Below are 24,264 nucleotides of genomic sequence, written 5' to 3'. Positions count from 1 at the left end.
ATGCTGAGTAAAATAAGTCAGACTGAGAAAGACAAACACCGTATGATTCTACTCATAAATTAAATCTAAAAAAATAAATTAAAAAAAAGCAGAATCAGAACTATAAATATAGAGAACAAACTGATGATTGCCAGAGGGGAGGGGAATGGGAGTTTGGGGAAAATATGTGAAAGGGAGAGGGAATAAGTTCAGTTTGGAATGAGTAAATCGCAGTTCAGTTATGGAATGAGTAAGCTATGCAAATAAAAAGCAGAGCAGAAGGAATACAGTCATTGATATTGTAATTGTGATGTAATGGAACAGATGGTAGCTACACTTGTGATGAACATAGCATAATGTATAAACTCGTCAAATCACTAAGTTATGCACCTGAAATTAATGTAACATTGTGTGTCACCTATGCTCAGAACAAACAGTAATGCTGATCAATCCTTATTTTTCCTAATTTCCTTTCCCTCCCTCTCTTCCCCTTCCTCCTTTCTCCTCTTTCCCTCCCATCCCTCTCTCTGTGTCTCTGACTCTTGTTTCTTTCACTTTTAGAAAAATCAAAAGAAGTGAGCACACAGGAAGTTTTTGCTTTAACCACTCAGCATTCTCCAAAGTCACCCTTACCCCTTACTTTCACTCCCTCACAAATATATATATATAATCTCCACTTTAAAAGTCCAGGTGTTGTGAAGGGCCCAGTTCAAAAGCTACTTTGCATTGTTTCTCTAATCATCTCTTCCAACCGTAGAAATGGATACACATCATCTTTACTTCCCCTGGGAACTTTATCCTTCCAGAACATATCATAGTCTGCCCTGTCTTACCATTATAGCTGGTAGATTACAAGCTCCTTAAGAATAGTATCTATGTTTAATTTAATTTTGTACACCTCTTAGCACCCAGCAGAGGGATCTGCTCATAGTAGGGGCATAAGAAATATTTATTTAACAATAACTTCCTTCAGCATACGCTGCTTTAATATACTTCCTTTGAACTTGGCATTTGTGATACCTCCTTGTAGCATTCCATATTCTCTTCCACACAGTTTCTCTAGATTTTCAAGGAACAAGATTTTCTTTTTATTAACAAGTTTAATTTTGCTATTTATTTGAATCTCAGCAGTCAGTGAATTGTACCCTCTCTTTTAATAGCCTCGTGTGCAAGCTGAACACAAGGGCCACCATTCTGGCAGCAACTAACCCCAAAGGCCAGTATGACCCCCACGAGTCCGTGTCCGTGAACATTGCCCTTGGCAGCCCACTCTTAAGTCGATTTGATCTGATCCTGGTTTTGCTTGATACCAAGAATGAAGACTGGGATCGTATAATTTCATCCTTTATCTTAGAAAACAAAGGTATGTGGAGATAAATCATTTACATTGGTGGAGAAAAAGTAGACATAACCAAATGAAATTCTCTTTGAAGAAAATTAAGTAAATACTCAAGGTACCTACCTAACCGGCAACAGAGAGATGCTTAGACCGAAGGCAGCAAGAGGAGCCATTGAGTGTGCCCAGAATAATGAGCAGAAAGAAGGGGGTCTGCTGATGATCTTATAGTTGGTAAATATGTTCTTTGTGATTAAAAGAGGGCCACCTTATGGTAAATAGTTACCACTCACCTCTTGCACGCAAAGAAAACTGGACTGAATTATGAAACAGAAATCTCTAAATGTGTGTTTCTCTTTAAATTAAATTAGATTTATTCAAATACTGTGTATTACTATAGGACAGACCAGAATTATTCTGGATAATTTTAGCGCCTGTAGGAAGTTTACCTTCAATTAAGCTTAGATCCTAAGGCTGCTTGTTCTTGAACTATATGCCATGCAGAATCAGGTCTAGGTTTCAGTGGCCACAAACCTGAAGGTTATCTTTTTTTTTTTTTTAATTTTTTTTTTTAACGTTTATTTATTTTTGAGACAGAGAGAGACAGAGCATGAATGGGGTAGGGTCAGAGAGAGGGAGACACAGAATCTGAAACAGGCTCCGGGCTCTGAGCTGTCAGCACAAGGGCCCGATGCGGGGCTCGAACTCACGGACCGCGAGATCATGACCTGAGCCGAAGTCGGCGCTCAACCGACTGAGCCACCCAGGCGCCCCGAAGGTTATCTTTTTTAAAGATGAACACAAGAACATTATCAAAACCCTTTAAGTGAGATGTTTGCCTGTTCTTAGAAATTGCTGACCTAGCACCTAATATTTACAGGTTACCCAAGCAAATCAGAAAAGCTCTGGAGCATGGAAAAGATGAAAACCTATTTCTGCCTGATTCGAAATCTACAGCCCACACTGTCTGACGTGGGTAATCAGGTTCTTCTCCGGTACTACCAGATGCAGAGGCAGAGTGATTCCCGAAACGCTGCCCGGACCACCATCCGCCTGCTGGAAAGCTTGATCCGATTGGCAGAAGGTTTATTTCTTTCAACAAATAATACTTCTATTGGGTGCCCAATACATGCAAGGCATGGAGCTTGGCACCATGATTCAAAGATGAATAAGAAGATTTTCTAAGGTGTTCATAGTTGCTTGAAAAGTAAAGTCTCTGAGCTATGAAACCTGCATTCTTCTGAGGACAGATTATAAGTATTGAGTAGAGTGTAGCATCATTGAGAGGACTCTTGGTGACATGATTCATTTAGAAAGTCTTATTTACTAACGTTTGTTTCTCAGTGGTGGTCTGTTAGCATTTTCGGTGGAATACTTCCTTGTTTAGAGTTGTTTCCGGTGAAGCATATCTGGTTTTTTCTCACTAATTGCCATTCACAGGCTACCACTAACATAACAGATGACCCCAATCCTAAGGCATGAGACTTACATGCATACATACAACTAACATGTATCTCAAGACTTTTTTTCTAGGGGCACCTGGGTGGCTCAGTCGGTTAAACATCCAACTTCAGCTCAGGTCATGATCTCACGGTTCGTGAGTTCGACCCAGTGTTGGGCTCTGTGCTGACAGCTCAGAGCCTGGAGCCTGCTTCAGATTCTGTGTCTCCCTCTGCCTCTCCCTCATTCGCACTCTGTCTCTCTCAAAATAAATAAATAAACAAACATCAAGACTTTTTTTCTAATACTAGCTTTTATATTTAGCCCTTGTTAAAATAATTCTAAAAAAATTTCTGTGTGAACTGGCTGTATCATATGATGACAGAATATATACTTAATAAAAAGTTTTATAAAACAAATACACTTCACTGTGTCAAGGATTTATAGCTAATATTCAGACAAGTATCCCAAACGCAGGCTTGTGAGTTTGGTAGTTTTGAAAAGCTCACAGATAAAGAGAAGTGCCAGAGATGAGAAATGACTTTAATATTGTGTATTTCTATAATAGACTAGAAAATGAAGATTAATGGGGCACCTGGGTGGCTCAGTCAGTTAAGTGTCTGAGTCTTGGTTTCAGCTCAGGTCATGACCTCATGGTTTGTGGGATTGAGCCCCGCGTTGGGCTCTATGCTGACAACGCCTGGGATTCTCTCTCCCTCTCTGTCTGCAAAATAAGTAAATAAACATTTTTTTAAATGGAGATTAAAAGTTGTTGAATATTAGCTATATGCTTATATAACCCCTTTCTTTGTTGGAGCCCAGAGTACTTTCATGTAAATACCCAGAATTGACATGGGCTGTGAAAGATTAGGCCCATCATTAGAGAAACAACTTTAAAACTAATTGAAATTAGACTTCTGTGGGGTGCCTGGGTGGCTCATTTGGTTAAGAGTCTGACTCTTGATTTTGGCTTAGGTCTTGATCTCAGGGTTGTGATTAAAGCCCCGCATAGGGCTCCAGGCTGGGTGTGGAGCCTACTGAAGGAAGGGAAGAAGGGAGGAAGGAAATAAATTAGACTTTTGTGCTTGTTTTAGTAAAATGAATTTGGTACTAGTAGCTCATTCATAAAATGTAATTTTTCAGGGGGTCAGGTAAAGTATTACATTTATCACCTCAGATGTGCATCAAAAAATTTCTGTCTTCATAATTTTCTTAGCTCATGCTCGCCTGATGTTTCGTGACACTGTGACTCTGGAAGATGCTATTACAGCAGTGTCAGTAATGGAATCCTCGATGCAGGTAAGGGTATTTTGCACCTAATATTTGAACTCTAACTATAAGCATGTAAAAAAAAAAAAAAAAAGACAATTTATAGCATATCAGGAGTTGTAAAAGTGATCATAATCTAGATCTAATAATTTCAGGAAATATATCCAAAGGAAACCATTTAAAAGAAGGGGAAAACATGGTCGTGGAAGCATTCTTTGCGTCAGTAGCATTGCTTTTGCCAACTAGTGTGCAGCAGTGGGTGTCACTCTTTTTTCCTCAACACATCTGAGGGGCGCTCATGGTCCCACTAGTGACAGTGTGCTTCCTGGAGCAGTTCTTGCCACCAGGAACTGGAGGGAGAGAACTGTTGAAATCTGCAAAAGGCCCAGTTGACTGACAGTCAAGATGGGAGTAGAGAGGGCCGATCTGGGATCAGTGGCCTCCAGCGTATGCTTCCTCTATGCAGGCTGACTGGTTGACTCTCTCTGGTATTTTCCATTTTCTCGATACCCCTTCAGGGAGGTGCACTGCTAGGAGGTGTGAATGCACTTCACACTTCCTTTCCTGAAAACCCTCTGCAGCAGTACCAGAGGCAGTGTGAACTCATTCTGGAAAAGCTGGAGCTGCACAACCTCTTGAGTGAAGAGCTAAGAAGACTTGAAAGGTGAGAAGAGAAATCCAAGAAAAGGCTTATAATGGAAAATCCTTGTTTGACAGTGAAATGAAGGAAGTGGAAATTAAGTGGAAAATCTGTCTGTACTATCTGTAGGGGATTGTTTCAGTTGTCTGTTGCTGTATAATCAACTACCCCAGAGCTTGGTGGCTTAAAGAAACAAAAAGAAAACCACCACTACCACCATTTTATTGCTCACTTTTCTGAGAGTCGTAAATTCGTTTATCTCTACTCCACATAGTGTCGGCTGGGATCACTCATATACTTGAATTTAGCTGGGAGCTCAGGTGGAACTGGAACATCCAGAATGGTTTCCCTCACATGTGTTGTGCCTTAGTGGAGGTGGCTTAAATGGCCAGGGGCTCTCTTTACCACAGGGGAGTCGGAATTCTGACATGGTAGCTTAATGCTCCAACAGAGCAAAAATGGAAGCCAGCAGGCCTCTTATGAGCTGGGCCAGAACTGATACAGCATCATTTCTGCCACATTTTATAGGTCAGAGCAAGACACAGGGTCAGCCCCCATGCAAGGTAGGGGAAAATAGACACCACCTCTTGATGGGAGGAGTGACATAGACATACAGGAATGGGGGAATTGATGGCTGCCATCTTTGGAGACCACCTTCCGTAGCTACATTTCCTTGGCTTGCTGGTTTGGTGAGCCTCATGGAGAACACTGGCAGGTTCTTTACTATATATGGTAAACTGTGTATTAATTTACTGAATTTATACCACCGGTTCCCAATTACATGAGAAGCACCAAGGTTGGCTACTCACAGTTCACACCCAAGACATGCAGTTTCCATGGAATCAAGAAGCCTTGGTAAATGGGATTTATTCTGTTCACTACCACTACTTCATCCTCTTCTCTTTCTTTGGGTCGATATAGGTAGAGCGGTGCCATTTAGAAAGGTGGCTGGGAATGCTGTTAAGAAAGAGGAAGTTGAACTCCAGGAGGTCAGTCTACCCCAGGCTAGACCCAGCCACAAAATATTATCGTAATTTGGCTTTATCATTTTTCCTTGCCAGGAAAGGACCATGTGCAAGGGAGTTTACATGAAGAATCATAGTGTTTATTAATATTTTAATTTTATTCTTAATGGTTTTAAAGCTCTCTTCCAAGCATAATAAATGTTTGATCTTTATGTAACCCTGGTGAAAGAAAATCAGGTAGAACACTGAGGCCCAGATTGCTTTCGAGCCAGCCGAATAGGATGTTTTGAAAGTTTGAGAAGTGGAGATAACTAGTAGTGACCTTTACCTGTGAAAGGCCCTCCTGGTCCATTAGCAACAGCTCTGACCCTCCCTTCAGCATCATCATTTTCCTTCCCTACATGCGCAGATTCATGACCTTTAAAATTTCACATATTTAACAGACAAAAAGTCTCCAGTGAGAATGATGTATTTTGTTAAAGAGGGAAACCTGTTTCTCCTCCAACAGGGTAACAACTCAAGAATGACAAAAACAATGTTTCAAAACTCAGCTTTGTAATGATTTGTTAAAATGTGGGAAGGAACATGTCATGTGCATTACCTAGAGAATTTTTGCCCAGACTTCAATGTTTGCATGCTCCCTGCATACATGAGCTTCTAAAAAGCTAGACTTTGAGGGTGTACCTGTGACACATGAGTGAGCGATGGCAGAGGTATCCATTTGGGTATCTTCATGATCAGCGTGAGTGGCTCAATAATTGCCCTGAGTCTGGCAGCTGGCGTTGACCTCAAACCTGGGAGCTGGTGAAAGGAGTTCCCGTGGAAGCAGAGCGGCTGCTGAAGGAGAATTTAGAGACTGAGATGGATTGTTGACCGAACAAGTATAACCTTGAGAATTATTTCCCTGGCTTTTCTCCTTTCACTCACTGCCTTCATGTAGTAGCATTCTCTCTCAAATTCATAAAACCCCAGCACAGCCTTCCTGGGGGAAGTTTGGGGACTGGCTTTGTGTTGCTAATACCTAGTGCCCTTGTATAAAATCAACCCCCTTTTCTCTTGGTCTGGTTTTTTAATGATCCAGAGCCTAGTGTTAAGATGAAAGATACTCCTTTGGTTCTTTTATGGTCTGATGTAGCTGATCCTTTTTAGACCTGCCCTGGGCCCGGCTTGGCTTTTGGAAAGGCTGCTCATTTTGACTGAGCAGAAACTGGACATTTGGACTACCAAAAGCTGTCATATGCTGGATTCAGGAAGGAAAGGAATGTGAAGCTCAGAATCAGTGTTATGTGATAGAAAAACAGTGGTTGAACTTACCAAATTCAAAATGACCCTCCTGGAGGGAAAGAAGAAGAAGGGTAGGTAATGATCTAAAAAAATAGGATTCTGCCTTAAAATATCCTTTTCTTCTGATACATCTTTGTAATGCAGGGGCATGTCCCGGTGTTGATCCTCAAAGTAACAAAACCAGGTTGCCCTGCAAATGACAGTGCATGACCTCCAAGGCAAGTCTAAGGCTAATTTTGTTAAGCGAGAAAAGCCCACGTAGCATATAGGTTTATCCCCTCAGGAAAGACTTGTCTATTCCTTAAAGTGGTCATATATGACTCATCAAACTATTGTACTTTTATCACACTTTTCTTCTGGAAAATGCCTACCAGTGACAGCCGGCCTCAAATGGTGGTCATTCTATTCATATGAAAAGAGATTGTCTTTTAGGAAGGTATAGTAAAACTGGAAACATTTTATGTAGGGGAGAATTTAATTCCCAAAGTCAGAATAAGACTAAAATGGTAGGGCCAAATTATTCTAGCCTTAAATTCACTGTCTTTTAGAACATTTTTTATGGAGCTTTAACAATTATGAATATCTGTGACCCCAATTTGATGTATATTTGATAGCAGTAATTTTGCAAGCTATTTTGGGTTTTTTTTTGTTTGGCTGTGACTGTGGTGAATATGGATTTTGCTGTATTGATGTGTCCAAATCTATAGTGAGTGAATATAACCCAGTATTTTTATCATAATTTTTTGTGGGTTTTTTTCCTGATCATAAGAGGTAATACATGTTCTTAATAGAGTATTTTGAAAAGTAACAGTAATAAATTAAAAAGATAAAAATCACATATAATCTTATTTCCCAGAGAGGCCTACCATTAACATTTTAATGTATTTAAATCTATTTAAATCTAAAATTCATTTAAATATAATGTATTTTCTTCTATACCTTTTTCTGTGATTACACATGATTTTTAGAATAACTTACTCGTCTGCTCTTTGGCTTAGTTCTTTTCATATTTAACACATGGAAGTGGGATCATGTTGCCCCTTATACTGCGAAGCTATTCCTTTTGAGAAACTGTCATCTCTGTTGGAAGTTGATCCTCTGGCATTATTTCCATTTCTGGCATGCCCAAGATTGAAAATGACTATCACTGATCAGACCCTTCATTCTGGAAGGTCAGTAGGTTTCACCTCTGTGTCAGCTGGATAGAGAGTAGCTGCCCAGAACATGTGTTGAAATGGCTACACTTTGCAGGAAAGATGTCACACTTGCTTGGGGGAGGTGTGCCATGAATGTGATGCCACAGGGCCAGCGGGATCACAGTCTCTACTCCCAAGGAAGGGGACTTTTAGGTGCACTAAAATTCAGTACTCAGGTGAAGAGATGTGAGCAGATCATAACCTCTGGGCTTCCACTCTGTTTCTGACCTGCAGACTGCCTACGAAAGAACCACCCGATCAGCACCCGTCCACTGTGCAGATAGTTAGAAGCCTGTGTTGTAGTGGAACATGTAACAGGAGAGATAAGAACAAGCATTTTACACTGACCTTCAAGCAATCTTAAATGAATTAAATGGACTTTCAGAGAGATCTAAAGATGTAGACAAACCTGTTACTTCATTTCCTTTATTTCATTTCAATTTTAAAATGATGATCAAAGCACTTAAATTCTGTACTGCTGAGAAAGGATAATTTCCTTCTGCTGCTCTAAGAGACTGTATTTGGTATTAACTTGGAATTATGTTGGACTGAAGTCTTTAGATGGCATCTCAGAGACTAAAGAAATGGAAAGGTTAAAAATTCTCTTCTCTTCAATACATGTTTTCCTTATTTATCTCTGCCACAGGTTACAGAATCAGAGTGCGTACCAATCCCAGCCCCAGGCAGTGGAGGCAGAGACTAACCCAGGATCCTTGAAAAATGATCCAGGAGAAGAATGCAAGTCCAGAATCTGGTCAGCACGGCAGGAAGTGAACTGTAGCATGCTGACGTCCTCTGCTGGAGGCAGTCCTGAGGGAAGCCCACTTCCCGGTCCCCTCTCCCCCTGGGGCCTAATACATCAACAAATAGAAAACATTTACCTGAGCACAAATACAGCAAAGATGAGAGTTTGGACTGGTTTGACTGCATAGCAGCTCATCAGATTGAGCCCAAAAACACTGTTCCTGTGTCTCCCAAAACAACTGGGGGGAAAACGGCTTTGAAAATCTTCCGGAACAAATCTCAGGGTAAGGAAAGGAATGAGCCAGGCCAAAGGAGCAAATTGGAAACTGGACAGCTTCTAGCACCAGAAGAGGCAGAAGCTCCATCAAGGCCAGATAATGTGGAAGGTAAAGAGGCAAAAAAGGCAGCAATGGTTTCTGAAATGGCAGTGCCTGCTGGTGAGCCGGACTCGGTACTGATGCATCATGTCTCCAGGAAACTGCACACGCTGCACAAGGCGAGGGCCCAGGAGCTGTACAGGAATCCCTCCAGGGTGCCTTCACGGCCCACAGGTTCTCCTCATCCTCACTCTGGTCCTGTACACAGCCTACAGGGAGCGTGGAAAACTCCCAAAAGAACGAGACAGAAATCCCTTGCTCAGAGGGAAGAGCCTGAACTTGAACATGCCGAGAGTCCAGGTCCCCCGTTGGCCAAACTAGCAAAATTTACTTTCAAACCAAAGTCGAAACTGATCCATTCCCCTGAAGACCACAGTCATGTGTCTCTGGGCACAACTGAAGTAGCCGTCCCAGGTCCTGAAACTCCCCACGTTGCAAGCAGAGACTCAACCTCGCCTGTGAAGGGTCCCCAAAAGTTGGCCTCTCCCTCAGGAGGCAGGAACTCAAACCAGCCACAGAATGAGGCAAAGCAGGTGTCCCGGAAGCCACCAGAGGAAGACAGGTCAAGAGAGGAGAGCAAACATATCCCTGAAAGGAGAACCATCCAGCCTGAAGTAGAACTTGAGAACAAGACTGAGCATTCTCATCTTACTTGTCAAAGAGACAGAAAGGAAGAGGTCTCAAGCAGTAACAAAAGCAGCAAGGTTCACTCCTGCACATTAGCCAAATTGGCAAACTTCTCCTTTACTTGCCCCTCTGAATCCAAACCGGAATCCCTTCCTCCTCCTGAAAGTGTGAACCAGGGAGAGAGAGGCCCAAGCCCTCCTCCCGGGACTGCAGCTCCAGTGCCTGGCAAGAAGAGGAGAACTTTCCAGCTAGACGGGTCCACTGAGAGATTGGCTCTTTCCAAAAAATCTCTCTTTACTTTATCAGAACTAGATGACGAAGCATTGGATTTTGATTGGGATGAAGAAATGAGAAAAAAACCATAATCATGAAAAGCTTTCAGGTCAAATTTCAGCCTCCCCAGCTCAACACGGCACCTTTGGGATATTGACGTGGTGTTTATATGTGAACAAAAACTCTTGCCCATAATGAGTTCCATTTAGAATACCAGCACCCCTGACAGGTTTTATAATTTCAGCTTTACCTTCATGACTTGAAAAGTCATATAATCAGTGTCTGGCAGAGTCGGGCAGTGTCATACCAGCACTTGAATTAATTGAAATTGTGCTTAATTTTGCAAATGTAATACTTGTATTCCCAAAGATGTTTCTGTTTCTTTTGGGTTGGTTTTTTGTTGGTTTTGTTCTGTTGTTTTTTTTGTTTTGTTTTGTTTTAATGGAGGTTGGGTCTTCGGGAGATCATTTCTTTCATTTACTTAGGAACAAATGCCAGGAAGGTAGCCCTCATAAAGTTAACAGGTTAGGTGAACAATATTCTTTTTTTTTTTTTCCTTTACCCAAGATGTGCTGAGTGTGATGAATATTGTAATTTGCCAAAATGATGTGACTTTTCTAATATTTTTGTGTTTATTCTCATGTGTCAAATTAGATGTGCTAATGCTTTTCCTTCTTTAGGAGGCATCCTTACAGTTCCATGGTATTCTTAAAGATCTGGCAACTGGTCAAACAGTAGCTTTCTGAAGTATTCACCTTTTGAGTTTTCCCTGTTGTCTTGAGCTAACATTTTGTGCTTCAGATTCTTTGTATCATTGGCGGGGGGGAGGGGGGGGGAGGCCGGGGTGGGGGTGGCTACCTTCAGCACAACTTAAATCCTGTGGTTAGGAGAGCGTGTAGTAATCTCAATCATGTATCGTGGCATCTACCCAAGTGGTTAATATGGAAATATGATTCCTACTAAGTTATGATTCATTTGTCTTTAGAACCAAGCAAATGATGGCTGTGTTTGGTAGGAATAGACATCTCAAGCTTTGTCTTTCTTAAGTCCTTTTAAAATCACTTTTTCCTTTGGATTCTAGCAGGAGCTGTTAGGATTTCTTAATTACAGACTTTCTCTTCTGAATTATGAATTTTTAAAACAATAATTAATAGAGGCTTCCATTGTCTGAGGGGCTTTTAGATGTAAAGAGTACCCAAAACTACCTGTACTTTGTTTAATGATTGTTTCATTAAGTTCATACCAAAATATTAAGGAACCTCAAATTTTCTTGAGCATTTAAACATTAATTTCAAAATTGACTAATTACATTTTCTGAAAAATGTTAAACTGTGAGTACAAATTGATGAGTCTTTTGAAATAACACCTTAAACAGCTGGCGAGAGACATAAATAAGCAGTGATTTTAAAATGTACTATTGCACATTCACCTCAACTTATTCCGAAACATTAAGATTATAGTTTAGGTAATTTCTTCTTCCTTCTGTACTTAATAACTTCCCAGTGTAGTATGATTCTTAATGTGATCTGTCCCTAATGTCTCAGTATTAGTACTTTCCTGAGTTTCAATAGTCTGACTAGAAATGAGGGAAAGAGAGAGGATCCGGGTTATCGACAGGTTGAATCTTGGTCTAGACACAGTCTAGTCTGATTGTGTAGACTGGGACAATTGAAACTGAGTCACCATGCCGAGCTGTTGTTTTGGGTTTGGTTTTTGTTTTTGTGGTAAACTTTTAAGTCCTCCTCCTATAAATGTTTGTCTTTGAAACTTGGTATCTCTTGCAGTAACGATGTATTAAAGCTTTGCATGGCTGGCAGTACGTAACCTGTTGGCTTTGTCACTAGGGTATTTTGATATGTTCTGTTTTCATTATTTAAAATGGCTGTGTTCCTTATTGGGAATCTTGATTCTAGAGCTTGCACTTCTTGGTAATGAGGGATTTATGTACTTATCTCTTCAGGACATTGAATAATTCATGTTTTAAAATACAGTGTTAAATTGTCTCTCTTCCTTAATTATTGTATATGACCACCTGTGCCACCTGCTACCTGGTTATTCTTTGTACCCACCATGCATCCTATTATTTATGCTAATAAATCCACCCTATTTTTTATTTTAGCACCTTCTTCTGTCAGGATCATTTGGCTAAATTACAGGTTCCATGTATTTCTTTGATGCTTACCCAGTTAGAAATAACTTTGTAAATATTGTAAATAGACAAACTTATTAGAAGGAATAAAATATGTTCAATATGAACATTCCCCTACTTACTAAAAAATTAAACTTGTATCACAGCCTGCTTTCGGGTTACGACTACCTTGCTGTGCTTGTGTTTGATGGTCAAAATCTGACAACTTGGTCAATAGGAAGTCCCATTATGTTGATGCCGATGTCCTTTTAGGACTCTGACATTCTAAAAGTATCCGTAGTATCTGAAAATAACAGCACGTTCCAGACACATTTTGATTTTTTTCCTGCCTCTAGTCTTAGAATCAGCTACCCCCTAAGGCAGTGTATTCCCTTTATAGGCCGATGGTATTACAGGCCAAACTCATGGTCTTAAGGGTATGCAGGGTCAAAAGTACTACCACTGCTGTTTGCTCCCTGTAATAGTTTAGAGCTGAAAATGTCTAATGTCATGAGGTCACATTCTATCCTGCTGTGTCCTGTTTTTCTTACACTATGTGATTTCACAAGACTTTCTTTTATATGGTATTTAGCATGTACCAAAGAAGCACATGGGCATCTTGGGGGAGTATGTACAGTCTCAAAAATCATATTTCTGGTCAATAAGGGAAAGTATAAAAATAACCCTTAATTCTGCATCAACATGTCAGAATACTTTTATTTCAGGCCAGTGAACTCCTTTAAAACATTTTAGTAATGTAGAATTACACCTAATTTGTGAGACCAAACCAGAATTTTAACTCTCTTATAATTATGTAAAAGAGAGGAGTTTTCTGAACCTGTAAAAGATAATGTCTTCAGTGTATATGTGGTAGTCTAAAATTTCTAGTAGGGATTTTATTATAATTTTTAGTGTTTCTCAGAAATGCAGACAGAATAAGCTTATTATTCTGATATCTTTAACTGTTCGGCTTAAGCTTTAAACTTTTTCAGAAGCTATACCAAAACTTTAATAATAGAGATCTCCTCTTGGTTGCCAAATTTGAATTCCCACAAACACTGTACCTGATTTCTATGCTTTCTTCAAGTGCTAAAGCTGCCTAGCTGGTAGACTTATTGCAAGAACAATTGTAGGGAAAATCGCGGGTCAACCAGGATACCTTGAGGATACGTCAAGGATACCTTGAGGTCACTTTTAGCCAGTCCACAACATTTGGGAATTCAGAACCAACCCACACTGAAAGTCTGGGTCACTAGGGCCTACCTGCCAGCCAGGTTAACCTTCCAGACGGCCTCCTTCCAAATCTAACGAACTCACAGGGTGGCAGACGAGGCCAGTGCAAATTCCTCAGTGTTCAGAATAATATCTCCCATTGTTAACATTCAAGAAGATAAAAGAAGGCTCCTGGCTCACATTAGTACTCCCATAGGGGTTTTGCCATCTATGTCCCATGCAACAAGTGCCATAGCCCCCCCAGGTATATGGGGAGCCATTACCCACATACTCCCTTCACTGTTTCTCAGAAGACATGCACAGGAAGCTATAGAAATTGCTCCCTGTGATACACTTTTCTGTTGTTCTTATATCAGTTCCCTTTTTAAAGGCTTAAAAATGCATCTAAATTTAATATTTGTATTAAGTTTTTATTAAATATTAACATTACTGTTAATGTATTAAATATTATATTTCATATTTGAAACTTGACATTTCTGTCAAGTTAGGCTTAACTAAATTGTTGATGTGTCTATGTAAATACTCTGATTCAAAATAAAGTCTCAGAAGGGAAATAGGATTTATACACTGGGCCTGATGTCCCCCAGGAAGTAGGGGGAGATAAGTTATTTATCTCCGGGCACAAATGGTTTTTAGGCCACTCTTCTGTATGTTTGGTTAGAACCTTAAGCATTGGCCAAGTTGAACCACCAGAAAGCAAACGTTTGAATCAGGTGCATTTTTATGTGGGGGCAAACATGGTTTAATTTAGGACTTTCATAATAAACCAAGCCAGTATGGTAATACTACTTAACACATCTGATCTGACTTCTTCAGTACCTACTGGTACATAAAGAAGACCAGGAAGCCTAGCAAATTGAGAATCAGGCGAATTGGTTTCTAGAACCGAGTGATCAGTAGCCAGCAGTATGACCTTGCTGTCTACAAGGCTCTTGTCCATAAAAGAGGATTAAGCATTTCTGATTCAGGTACTACTGAGTTACAAAACAGGAAAACTTCAGAGGCTAGCTGAAATAAAAGGTTCACTGCAAGGGTATGGCGGGGAATCTCATTAAGGGCAGGAAACAAAGTTTAACCAGCCTACATGACCCTGGAACTGAAAAGTTCTCTCAGCCTCTCTGGGGTTCTCAAGGTCCCTTATCGCCACTTCTCGTGGTGAGCGTGCTCCCAAGTACTGTCCCTCTCTGCAGCCCTGTTCTCTGTGCTAACTTGGGGTTTCTCTGGTGCCTTGCAGCTTTTGATCTACCTTGAGGCCTGGCTCCCTGCTGTTCCTTTCTCTGATCTTTCCGGAGGACTCACCTATCTTCATCTTACAGATTCAGGCTCAGTGTTCACTTGGTTCAAGAGGATGTGGGGGGTGAGAGAGTGAGTGGCCACATGGTACAAACAGCATCCGGAGCCGTGGGTGGAGTCCATCCCCAACAATGGGGTGAGAGGCCGTGATTGGCCAGTCTATCAAACTTCTGTCTTCACAGGGTTTTTGGGTTGTAAGTTTTATAATTCTGTAACCTTTTTTGTTTCTGTTACAGTTACTGAGTTGAGACAGCATGCCTCTAAAGGTAGTTGGATCATCTTTCCTAAGGGAGCCTTGTAAATTCCTGCCCGACAGCAACTAGGTGTTTTTCAAGGATTGCGAGCCACTTTGGGCTTGTTGGAAGTGCAGTTCAGGCTACCGGCCACCGAGGGCGCTGTTTGTTTTGTCACTGGTTATTAAGTTTCCATTTTTCTGCGCATAAATTTCTCATCATAACTCCGTTATAGGGTTTAGAAATACTTGGATGAAAATCAAAATATGTAGGAGCATTAAAAGACATCTGAAATATACTTTAGAAATAATGTCTGCAGTTAAGATATATTTTAACATTTTCCAAATTTTCAACTTTATAATTGCCAACAAAGCAGGGACTAGATCCACTGTGAAAAGAGGAAGACACATGTGTCTCAGGCCTACTTTGGTCCTTTTAGAATTACATAGTCCAGGATAATTTTAAATTGAGGATTCATACATATACTGATCTCTAATCTTATTTTACCATTGTTGGGAAATTAAACTACTTTGTAAGAAGGGGAGCCCAAAGCTGCCTTGAAGGATCCAGCATATTGGAGACCTTTGATTTTCTGCCTTTGAGAGGCCTCCATGTGATGGGGAATGACAAGTTGCCTGGAGTACGGTAAACCCCTGGAGACCACCCCCCCCCCCTCACCATTTATATACTCTGCCCCTAAGAACTGGTAAAGATGAACAAAATAGTGTAACACAACCTATCCTTGAATGGGAAGTTACCTGCCAGACACGGTCCAGTCATTTTGCTTCCCAATATCATTATGTGTTCATGAAAGTTACAAAAACCAAGAAATTTTAATTTCATTATAATTAGATATATGGATGTTATAATTGTTTTCTCAAAAAATGCTAAAATAAACTGAGTTTCAAAGAAACCTTGAGCCAAAGTTAAATTTTAAAATTCATAGCAACTGAAACTTTTCTAAATTGGTTTTAAGTGCTTATTTATTTCAATGAGATTTTAATTACAACATGACAATCATCATAATATTAGTACTTACTCTTCAAAACACAACACATGGCATTTGATTTTCACATCAATACTATTCATAATGAAGGTGATACTTTTACAAATGGGGGAAACCTCAGACATTTAAGTAATTTTTTTTAAAGAAGAGATGTTTGGTTTTTTTTTTTTTTAAGAGTGTTCTTTTTCTTTTCTTTTTTTTTTTTTTAAGTTTATTTAAGTAATCTCTACAGCCAACATGGGGCTCAAACTCACAACCCCAAGATCAACAGTCTCATGCTCTTCAAACTGAGCCAGCCAGGCACCCACCCCTAAGTGATTTTTTTTTAATGTCTTTAACATTCCTTATTTGAAAGATTAGTTTCTGGAACATATTTCTCAACTCCCCTTACTTTTTATTGCCCCATTAAAAATAATATCTATTGATCGAGGGTAAAAATTATCTATTTATATTTCTTACTATGTGCTTATTTTTTAGGCACTTTTCAATATTTAGATGAAGGTATTAACTCATTCTATCCTCCCAGCAATCTATAACATAGGTAGTATTGTTATCCTGGTTTTACAAACTAGGTAGCTATAGCCTAGAGACACTAAATAACCTGACCAAAGTTACATCATTAGTGTCAACCTAAATAAAAAGGTAAACTGAGGCAAGCTTGAATTTCCAGAAATCTAGTTTATGTGGGAAAAGCTGAGGAATTGCAGTTTGGAAAATGCATGCTATTGCAAGCTCCAGGGAGTCCGTTGAGGGTTTGGGGTATTTATGGGCAAGGAGTAAAAGCCAGAGTTCAAAAAGCAAGGTCATGGGCTTGAGGATGGGGAGAGATTCTTGGCATATGTTCACTGGTCAGGAGGGAAGGCTCTGTCTTCTGTAAATTAGGCATTTCCAGGAAGTCAGGCTCTCAGTACTTAAGTTCTGTCCTTCTGAGGTGCTTGAATGAGATTCTCCGTTTCATACCCTCCCTTCTGCTGTAGACCGAGATCCCCTACAAGAGTTAGCAGTGTGATGCCTGTATTAATTCCTAAAATGAGAGAGGAAAGTATTACCCAGAAGAAACCCCTCACTTTGTCATGCTCTTAGTCCACCTCACACCCCCTGCACACCTTTGCTAGCACCTGCCCCCCTGTGCCCTGCCTTCTGTCCTGTGACAGAGGGGACTATCCACACTCCTATGCAAAGAAAGCCCTTCCACCTGGGCTGGATCGCGCCCCTCCTGCCTCTTCGGAACACGGCCCCAGCATCCTCCCCTCACCCCTTAGCAGTCCCCCTCCCCACTGTATCATTTCCACCACGGATTCAAAACAATAAAAACACCTTGCTTGACTCTACTTCCCTCACTATGTCTGTTTCCCCTCTTAGCAAAACTTTTTTGGAGAGTTGTCTATACCCATCTCCAGTTCTCGTCCCTTCTGCTGGCCCACTCCAGTGGAAGTTTTTGGCCTTAATGCTGCTTCTGAGAAGCCTTATCAAGGTGACCTTCATTGCTCATTCTAAGCCCTGATCTTACTTGATTTGATAGACCTGCTTACTGTCTCCTCCCTGAAATCCTTCCTCACTTGTCCTCCAGGACAACACATACCTGTGGTTTTCCTTACTAACTTCTTCTGGCTTCCTCAGTCTTTTTGCAACTTACCTAGTTTCTCTTCCTCTTGTAGACCTTTAATGTTTGCGTGGCCCAGGCTCTTTTCTATCCCCGTGATTTTCACGAAATCTTAGGGTTCACAGAACCTACCTGTTAGCTGATGATTCCTGATCTCTAGGCACTGGTATCAAACTCCTATTCAATGTATCTCCTTGGTTATCTAAAAGACATCTGAACCTCAACATATTCCAAATCATACTCCTGATTTTGTCCCCCTAAATTTGCTCCTTTCCCAGATTTATCCATCTTGGCAAATTAAATGGATACTCTATCCTTCCAGTGCTTGGGGCAAACATTTGAGTCATCCTTGACAATTTATTGTCTCTTGTATCTCATACCCCATCTGGCAGAAAATCCTATGGACTCTCTATTTTAAAAATATCCAAGGACGCCTAGGTGGCCCAGTTGGTTGAGCATCCAACTCTTGATTTCAGCTCAGATCATGATCCCAGAGTCATGGTATTGAGCCCCATAGTGGACTCCACACTGAGCATGGAGTCTGCTTAAGATTCTCACTCTCTATCTGTCTCTCTCTCTCTCTCTCTCTCTACCTCTCTCTCGCTCTGCCCCTGCTCCCTGTTCACACACTCTCTCTCTCTCTCACCCTTCCTACAGGTTGTTCTCAGCATAGTAATCTGAGCGATCCTATTAATAAGTAAAGTCAGGTCATGATACCTCTTAACCCAGACCCTCAAGTGGCTCCCCATCCTATTCCTGGTAAAAGCCAAAGTCCTTATAATAATGACATCTAAAGCCCTACAACCTCCGGCCACAAGCTACCACCAGCCTTGCTGTTTGTGTAATTCTCCAGACATGAACAGGCCTCAGGGCCTTTTCACTTGCTGTTCTATCTGTGAAGTGCCCTTTCCCTGAAGGTGATCACCCTCACCTTCTTCAAGATTTTGCTCAAATGTCACTTCAGTGAAGCCTACCATAGCCTATTCAAAATTGCAAAACATTTCTCCCTTCCCAATTTTTCATAGCATTTTCATCATCTAACATAACATAACATTTATTCACTTATTGTATTGTCTGTCACAGGTGCTAACCAAGGGCGAGGGAAATCTAGAATGGATGGTAGAGAAAAGAGACCATGAGTTTCAGGTACTGACTCCAGATCAGCTGTGGGAGGGGTGGGGGGGGGGCCGTGGATCGTACCACTTTGTCATGCTCTTAGTTACAGTTGGCACTGCTAGTTGATGGGGCTTGGGGTACTCTGCTGACATCTTCCAGGGTGGGTAGGGGCCAGACTGATGAGTTAAATGGAGATTTGATGGGAATTACCACTGCGCTTCCTTTAGGTTGTAAAGGTGGCACTAATTTCTGCCATTTGCCTTGGGATGTTTGTAATTTGCAGTCTTGTCCTCAGGAGGGGCATAGAGGAAGCTTCAGAGGCTCCCACTTGTCCTTCCCCAATATGATAGCTTTTATTCACAGGCCAAGGAACTAATATATGCATGTGGACATTTTGTCAACTTCCAAGAATTGTCTATTTCAATTATACATCAGGGACCAGGGACATAACCACTGGATTGGTCCCTGGACTGAAGAGACCCACTGTGAAGTGGACCTGGGCTAGGAGTCCATTTATTACCTGGTTCTATACACATCTACTCTGCCAGAAGACCATGATTTGTATCATACTGGTTACCACTGTCAACTCAGACCTTATGTTCAACAGTTCTTAAAATCTTGGGCTATTTCCTTTCCCCGGGGTATGGTTACCCAAGTAAATATCTTTTGGTCCCTTTGGGGAAGGACTGGGGTAGTCATTGTCATGCAGACATACCAAGGTGTTACAGGATACTTCTTCCTGAGGACCTGGCCTTCCCGTTAGTGGGCTCTGAGTCTGAAAATTAGTTCAGATCCAAAGCTTGTCAAAGAATTTTGATTTCTTGTTGGCACAGCTGCCCTTAGCCTCCTCGTGATCCTTTCTCTTGACTGTATAGATCAGTGCATCAGAATCACCTGGGGCCTTATTGAACTATAGATCGCTGGCCCCCATCCCAGTGTTTCTAATCAAGTGGGTCTGGACTGTAGCCTGAGAATTGGTATTTCTTACAAATATCCAGGTAATGTTGATGCCACTGGACAGGGGATCACACTTTGAGAATTACTGGCACAGATTGATCTTGTGTCTAGAGACTCCAGTCATTTCCCCAGCTCTCTGTGCATCTGTCTCTCTGCCTGTGGCTCTGACTTGCTGCTCAGTGAGATATTTGCTCCCGCCTTGCTTCTGATGGTTAAGCATTGTCATTTGGCCTTTGTAGGGGCAGGGATTCAGCTGTGAGCCGTCAACACTCTCAGCAGCTGAGTACAATGGGTGCCGAGGTCTTGAAGGGGAAATGTGGGTGGCACTCTTCAGACCCTACCATGCTTCTTCCAGCATCTTAGATGCTTCTTCCAGCATCTGTCTTAGCATCTGTCTTCCAGAGCTAGTGAGGGGAGTGAGATTTGCTTCAGGCACAAAATTCAATGGGACCCCCCCCCCAAATATAAGCAAGATAAATATTTTGATGCAATATTTTAAAAATGAAAGTGCAAAAAAATCCATGATATGAGCAAAATATCAAAACTTTAAAGTCAGGAATCAATGTCACTGATTTCTCCTTTTCCTTGGGCTCCAGTATGGCTTAGCTTATGGCACTGTCTTCCCTCACTAGAATGTAGGCTCTATGAGGTAAGCAGGGATTTTGTCTGTTTTACTCACTGATGTGTCCCCGGTACTTTAGAAGAGTTCTAGGCACACTTCTAAACACATAACATAGCAGATGTTGAATAAATACTTATTGAATGAGACATTTAAGACATTTGAGAGACGAATGACCATTTAATCTACATTTCCATATTTCTGTCTCTTTTTTTCCTTCAGTGTTTGTTCACTAGTGTTGAATGTATGCAAGAGGCCGCCTGAACCTTAGAGCCAGGAGACTTGGAGGGAATTAGGTACAATTTAGGGGAAGCACCTGACAAAAATAGGATGTATTTAATTACAAAAGTCAATTTTGGCATGTTTAAAAATATTTTCTTAATTGATTCCATCATCAGATCTAAGATATATATGTAGTGCACGTCTCTGTACTAACCACACTATTAGTTGTTAGCTTACGTAATTATTAGAAAGTTTTCAGGAATGTTCTGTTGATCCTAGAAAATCGCCCTGCCTGTCCTCCCACCCCCAAGTACAGATGGATTTAGAATTCCAGGGCCAAAAGTTGAATAGAAAACCTTGATGCAGAGGGAAAATGTCATGGGCAGCAGGCTGTCCACCTCTCCTGTGTTCTGTCCCTGTGAGACCTATCAGGATCCTGGGGCAGCTCTGAGGTTGGTGTCAGTACATAGAGAGAACCTTCTGGGTATGGGCTAGCTGATGTTTTGCCCGGGATGCTGGAAGAGCATGTGGCCTGAGCAGCCGGGCACTGACTCTGGTAAGTCCCTTCCTCACTGCAGGGCCCGCTGTCACCACACCCTACCTTTTTTGCACCCACAACAAATTCTAACTTCTTTTTAGCCGGTGAAGGGAACTTGGGAGTCTTTGGGTCAGATAAGAATCTCAGTACATTAAATTCAACTCATATTCGCCCCAGAAAAATTTAGATTGTTTATGTCCTACCCAGGCTAGATGACAGAAGTCCCAAGCCTCCGATCTCCATTGTCATTTCAAAATAAAACAAAATAAAAACAAGCCTGCCTAATACAAATTTAGACATGGTGAAGGGAATGAACAGTACTCTTATCATGATGAGCACTGAGTAGTGTATAGAATTGTTGAATCACTATATTATGCACCTGAAACTAATATAACACTGTGTGTTAACTCTACTGGAGTAAAGAAAAATTTTAGACCTGAGGAATTTCAGAAGCAGGTGAACTGAGTCTGGTTGTCTTGCCCCTCTCAGGAGCAGGAGCCATAGATGCAGACTGTAGGGATGTTGATGGAATTCCATCAAGCACAGGGAGATCTGAGAAGAGCATATGATTGTGAAGATATGGGAGGATGAGGGGCACCTGGGTGGCTCAGTTGATTAACTGAGGCCGACTTTGGCTCAGGTCATGATCTTGTGTTTCATGGGTTCAAGCCCCGCTTCAGGCTCTTTGTTGACAGCTGGGAGCCTGGAGCCTGCTTCAGATTCTGTGTCTGCCTCTCTCTCTGCCCCTCCCCCGCTCACTCTCTGTCTCTCTCTGTTTCTCAAAAATAAATAAACATTAAAAAAATTTTTTAAAAATCTGGAAGGATGAGGGAACTGCCTGGTATTGAGCACCTACTGGGTGTTAGGCATCATATTAGACCCTTTATACATGTGATAGATAGATAGATAGATAGATGGTAGATCATTTATTTAGTTCTCACAGGAGTTCTGTGAGAAATGTTTCATTAACCCTGTTTATAGATGAAAACACAGAGGGACTAAGTTAATTTTTCCAGAGCACACAGCTAACCAATGGTGTCTGGTGGAGGAGGAACTGTTCAGTTCCAAAGCCAGTGCTCCATCAACGACATCAGGACAGCTCCCACAAGAAATGTGACTGCATCAGGGCAAGCCCAAAGTCATCTTCCATTCGGTCATTGTGCACTTCCAGAAAGAAAAGCGTGGCACAGCGCTTTCCTGATGGTCACTGAGCTGTGGTAAGGATGCTGGGCTGAGGGCGGGTCTCCTCCCCGCTAAAAGCAGACCTCGGCCGCTGCTCCGTGGTCCAAACAGGGGAACCCTCAATGCCTTGCCTCGGTTCAGCACCTCTGAAACTCAGGAACGCTGCAGGGTGGCCATCCCGTGCCACACCAAGCCAGGCCATTCGCAGCGTGTTGGGCTCCAGGTACCGTCCACATATGGATGGCAAGGTGTGGCCCTGCCAAAGTTTCCTTTTTATTTTCATCAAATGTGTGCAAATATTTTTTTTCCATGAAGAAATTTTCCTCATTAAAAGGTTTTCAGTTGCTGGGCCCTGGACAACTGTCCTGAGGGGGGGTTGTTTGTTCGTTTCCTGCACTTGCTTGCCATGGACAATGATCGCTCTCACAAGTGAATAGGCTGGTGGCAGGGAATCTAGGTCAGCTTGTTCTTTCTGCCGCTCACACCACTAGGGGGCACGAAGCACCTCTGATAGAGGAACTAAAAAGGCTGGAACGTGTAAATTGTCCGGCAAAAGCTGGAGGCTTGCCTGCATTCACCTCTCACGATGAAAACATTTCTTCCCAAACCAGTCTCATTGGGGCACTTGGCAGCAGCCACACAGGCCACCTGAGCAGAATGGCGAGGGTGACTCAGGGGGCTTGCCATTTGGTCATTACAGAAATCCTGCTCCATCTTCTGAAGATGCTGAAAATGCCGACCTAAAGAACCAGGGTGTAACTGCGCTTTGAAACCCTGTGAGCCACGAAATCAGAGTCCGTTTCATAAAAGTCTATAATCTGAAAGAATATGCTCATACAATAATGTCATTTTGTGGGGGAAGGTGGGGAGCAAGCAGTTAGAGTCCAATCCTACAAGATCCTCAGAAAGATTTTGCTCATCAGAAGCTTTAAAAAATTTTCATAAAATCGCATAAAAGCAATAGCCTGAATATTTTATTGAGATATAATTGACATATAATGTTGTATAAGTATGAAATGTATAGCATGTTGATTTGATAATTTACATATTGCACTAAGATTACCACTGTAACTCTAGCTAACAACCTCCATCATGTCACATAATTGTCATTTCTTTTTTACAGTGAGAATAATTAAAATCTAGTATCTTAGAAACTTTCAAGTGTATAATACAGTGTTATTAGCTATAATCATCATGCTGTGCATTAGATCTCCAGAATTCATTCATCTTCTAACTGCAAGTTTTTGCCTTTTGACCGACATCTCTCCAATTCACCCAGCCCCCCAGTCCCTGCAAACCACCATTCAACTTTCTATTTCTACCAGTTCAGATTTTTTAGATTCCAAATATAAGTAATATCATCACAATATTTGTCTTTCTCTATCTGGCTTAATCTCACTTAGCATGATGCCCTTAAGGTCCATCCATGCTGTCACAAATAGCAGGATGTCCTCTTTTCTCATGGCCAAATAGCATTCCATTATATATATAACATCTGACATCTTTATCCATTTGTCTGTTGATGGACACTTTGGTTGTTTCTGTATCTCAGAGACTGTGAATACTGCCGCAAGGAAGAATGCAGGTATTTCCCCAAGATCTTGTTCTCATTTCCTCTGGTGTATACCCTGGTGGAATTGCTGCATCATACAGAGTTCTATTTGTAATTTCTTAAGGACCCCCCATCCTGTTTTCCATAGTGGCTGCACCAGTTTGCATTCCTGCCAATAGCGCACAAGGGTTCCTTTTTCTCCACATCCTCACCAACATTTCTTGTCTTTTTGATAACAGCCATCTGACAGGTGTGAGATGATATCTCATCATGGTTTTGATTTGCATTTCCCTGATGATTAGTGATGTTGAGCCCCTTCTCACATACCTGTTGGCCATTTGTGTGTCTCCTTTGGAAAAATATCTATTCTGTTCCTCTGCCCATTTTTTAATCAGATTATTTTTCTTTTATTACATTCTGAAATGATCCCCACAATAAGTCTACTTACCATC

The 24,264-nt window shown here is 41.4% G+C and overlaps 1 protein-coding gene across 1 annotated transcript in view; it reads left to right on the top strand.

The window, feature by feature from the left end:
* Positions 1-10,540, top strand: part of MCM9 (minichromosome maintenance 9 homologous recombination repair factor) — a 111,342-nt gene extending 100,802 nt beyond the window's left edge. Inside the window, 6 exon segments of the mRNA XM_042987081.1 lie at positions 1,140-1,342; positions 2,196-2,399; positions 3,972-4,054; positions 4,543-4,688; positions 8,756-8,934; positions 8,937-10,540. Coding sequence (XP_042843015.1) covers positions 1,140-1,342; positions 2,196-2,399; positions 3,972-4,054; positions 4,543-4,688; positions 8,756-8,934; positions 8,937-10,222 — 2,101 coding nt within the window. The 3' untranslated portion in view covers positions 10,223-10,540.
* The last annotated feature ends 13,724 nt before the right edge of the window (positions 10,541-24,264 follow it).

Source organism: Panthera tigris, chromosome B2, assembly GCF_018350195.1.
Source record: "Panthera tigris isolate Pti1 chromosome B2, P.tigris_Pti1_mat1.1, whole genome shotgun sequence".
In the NCBI taxonomy this organism is placed as follows: Eukaryota; Metazoa; Chordata; class Mammalia; order Carnivora; family Felidae; genus Panthera; species Panthera tigris.
The sequence above is the reverse complement of the archived record's forward strand: the minus strand, read 5'-3'. Positions and strand labels throughout refer to the sequence as shown.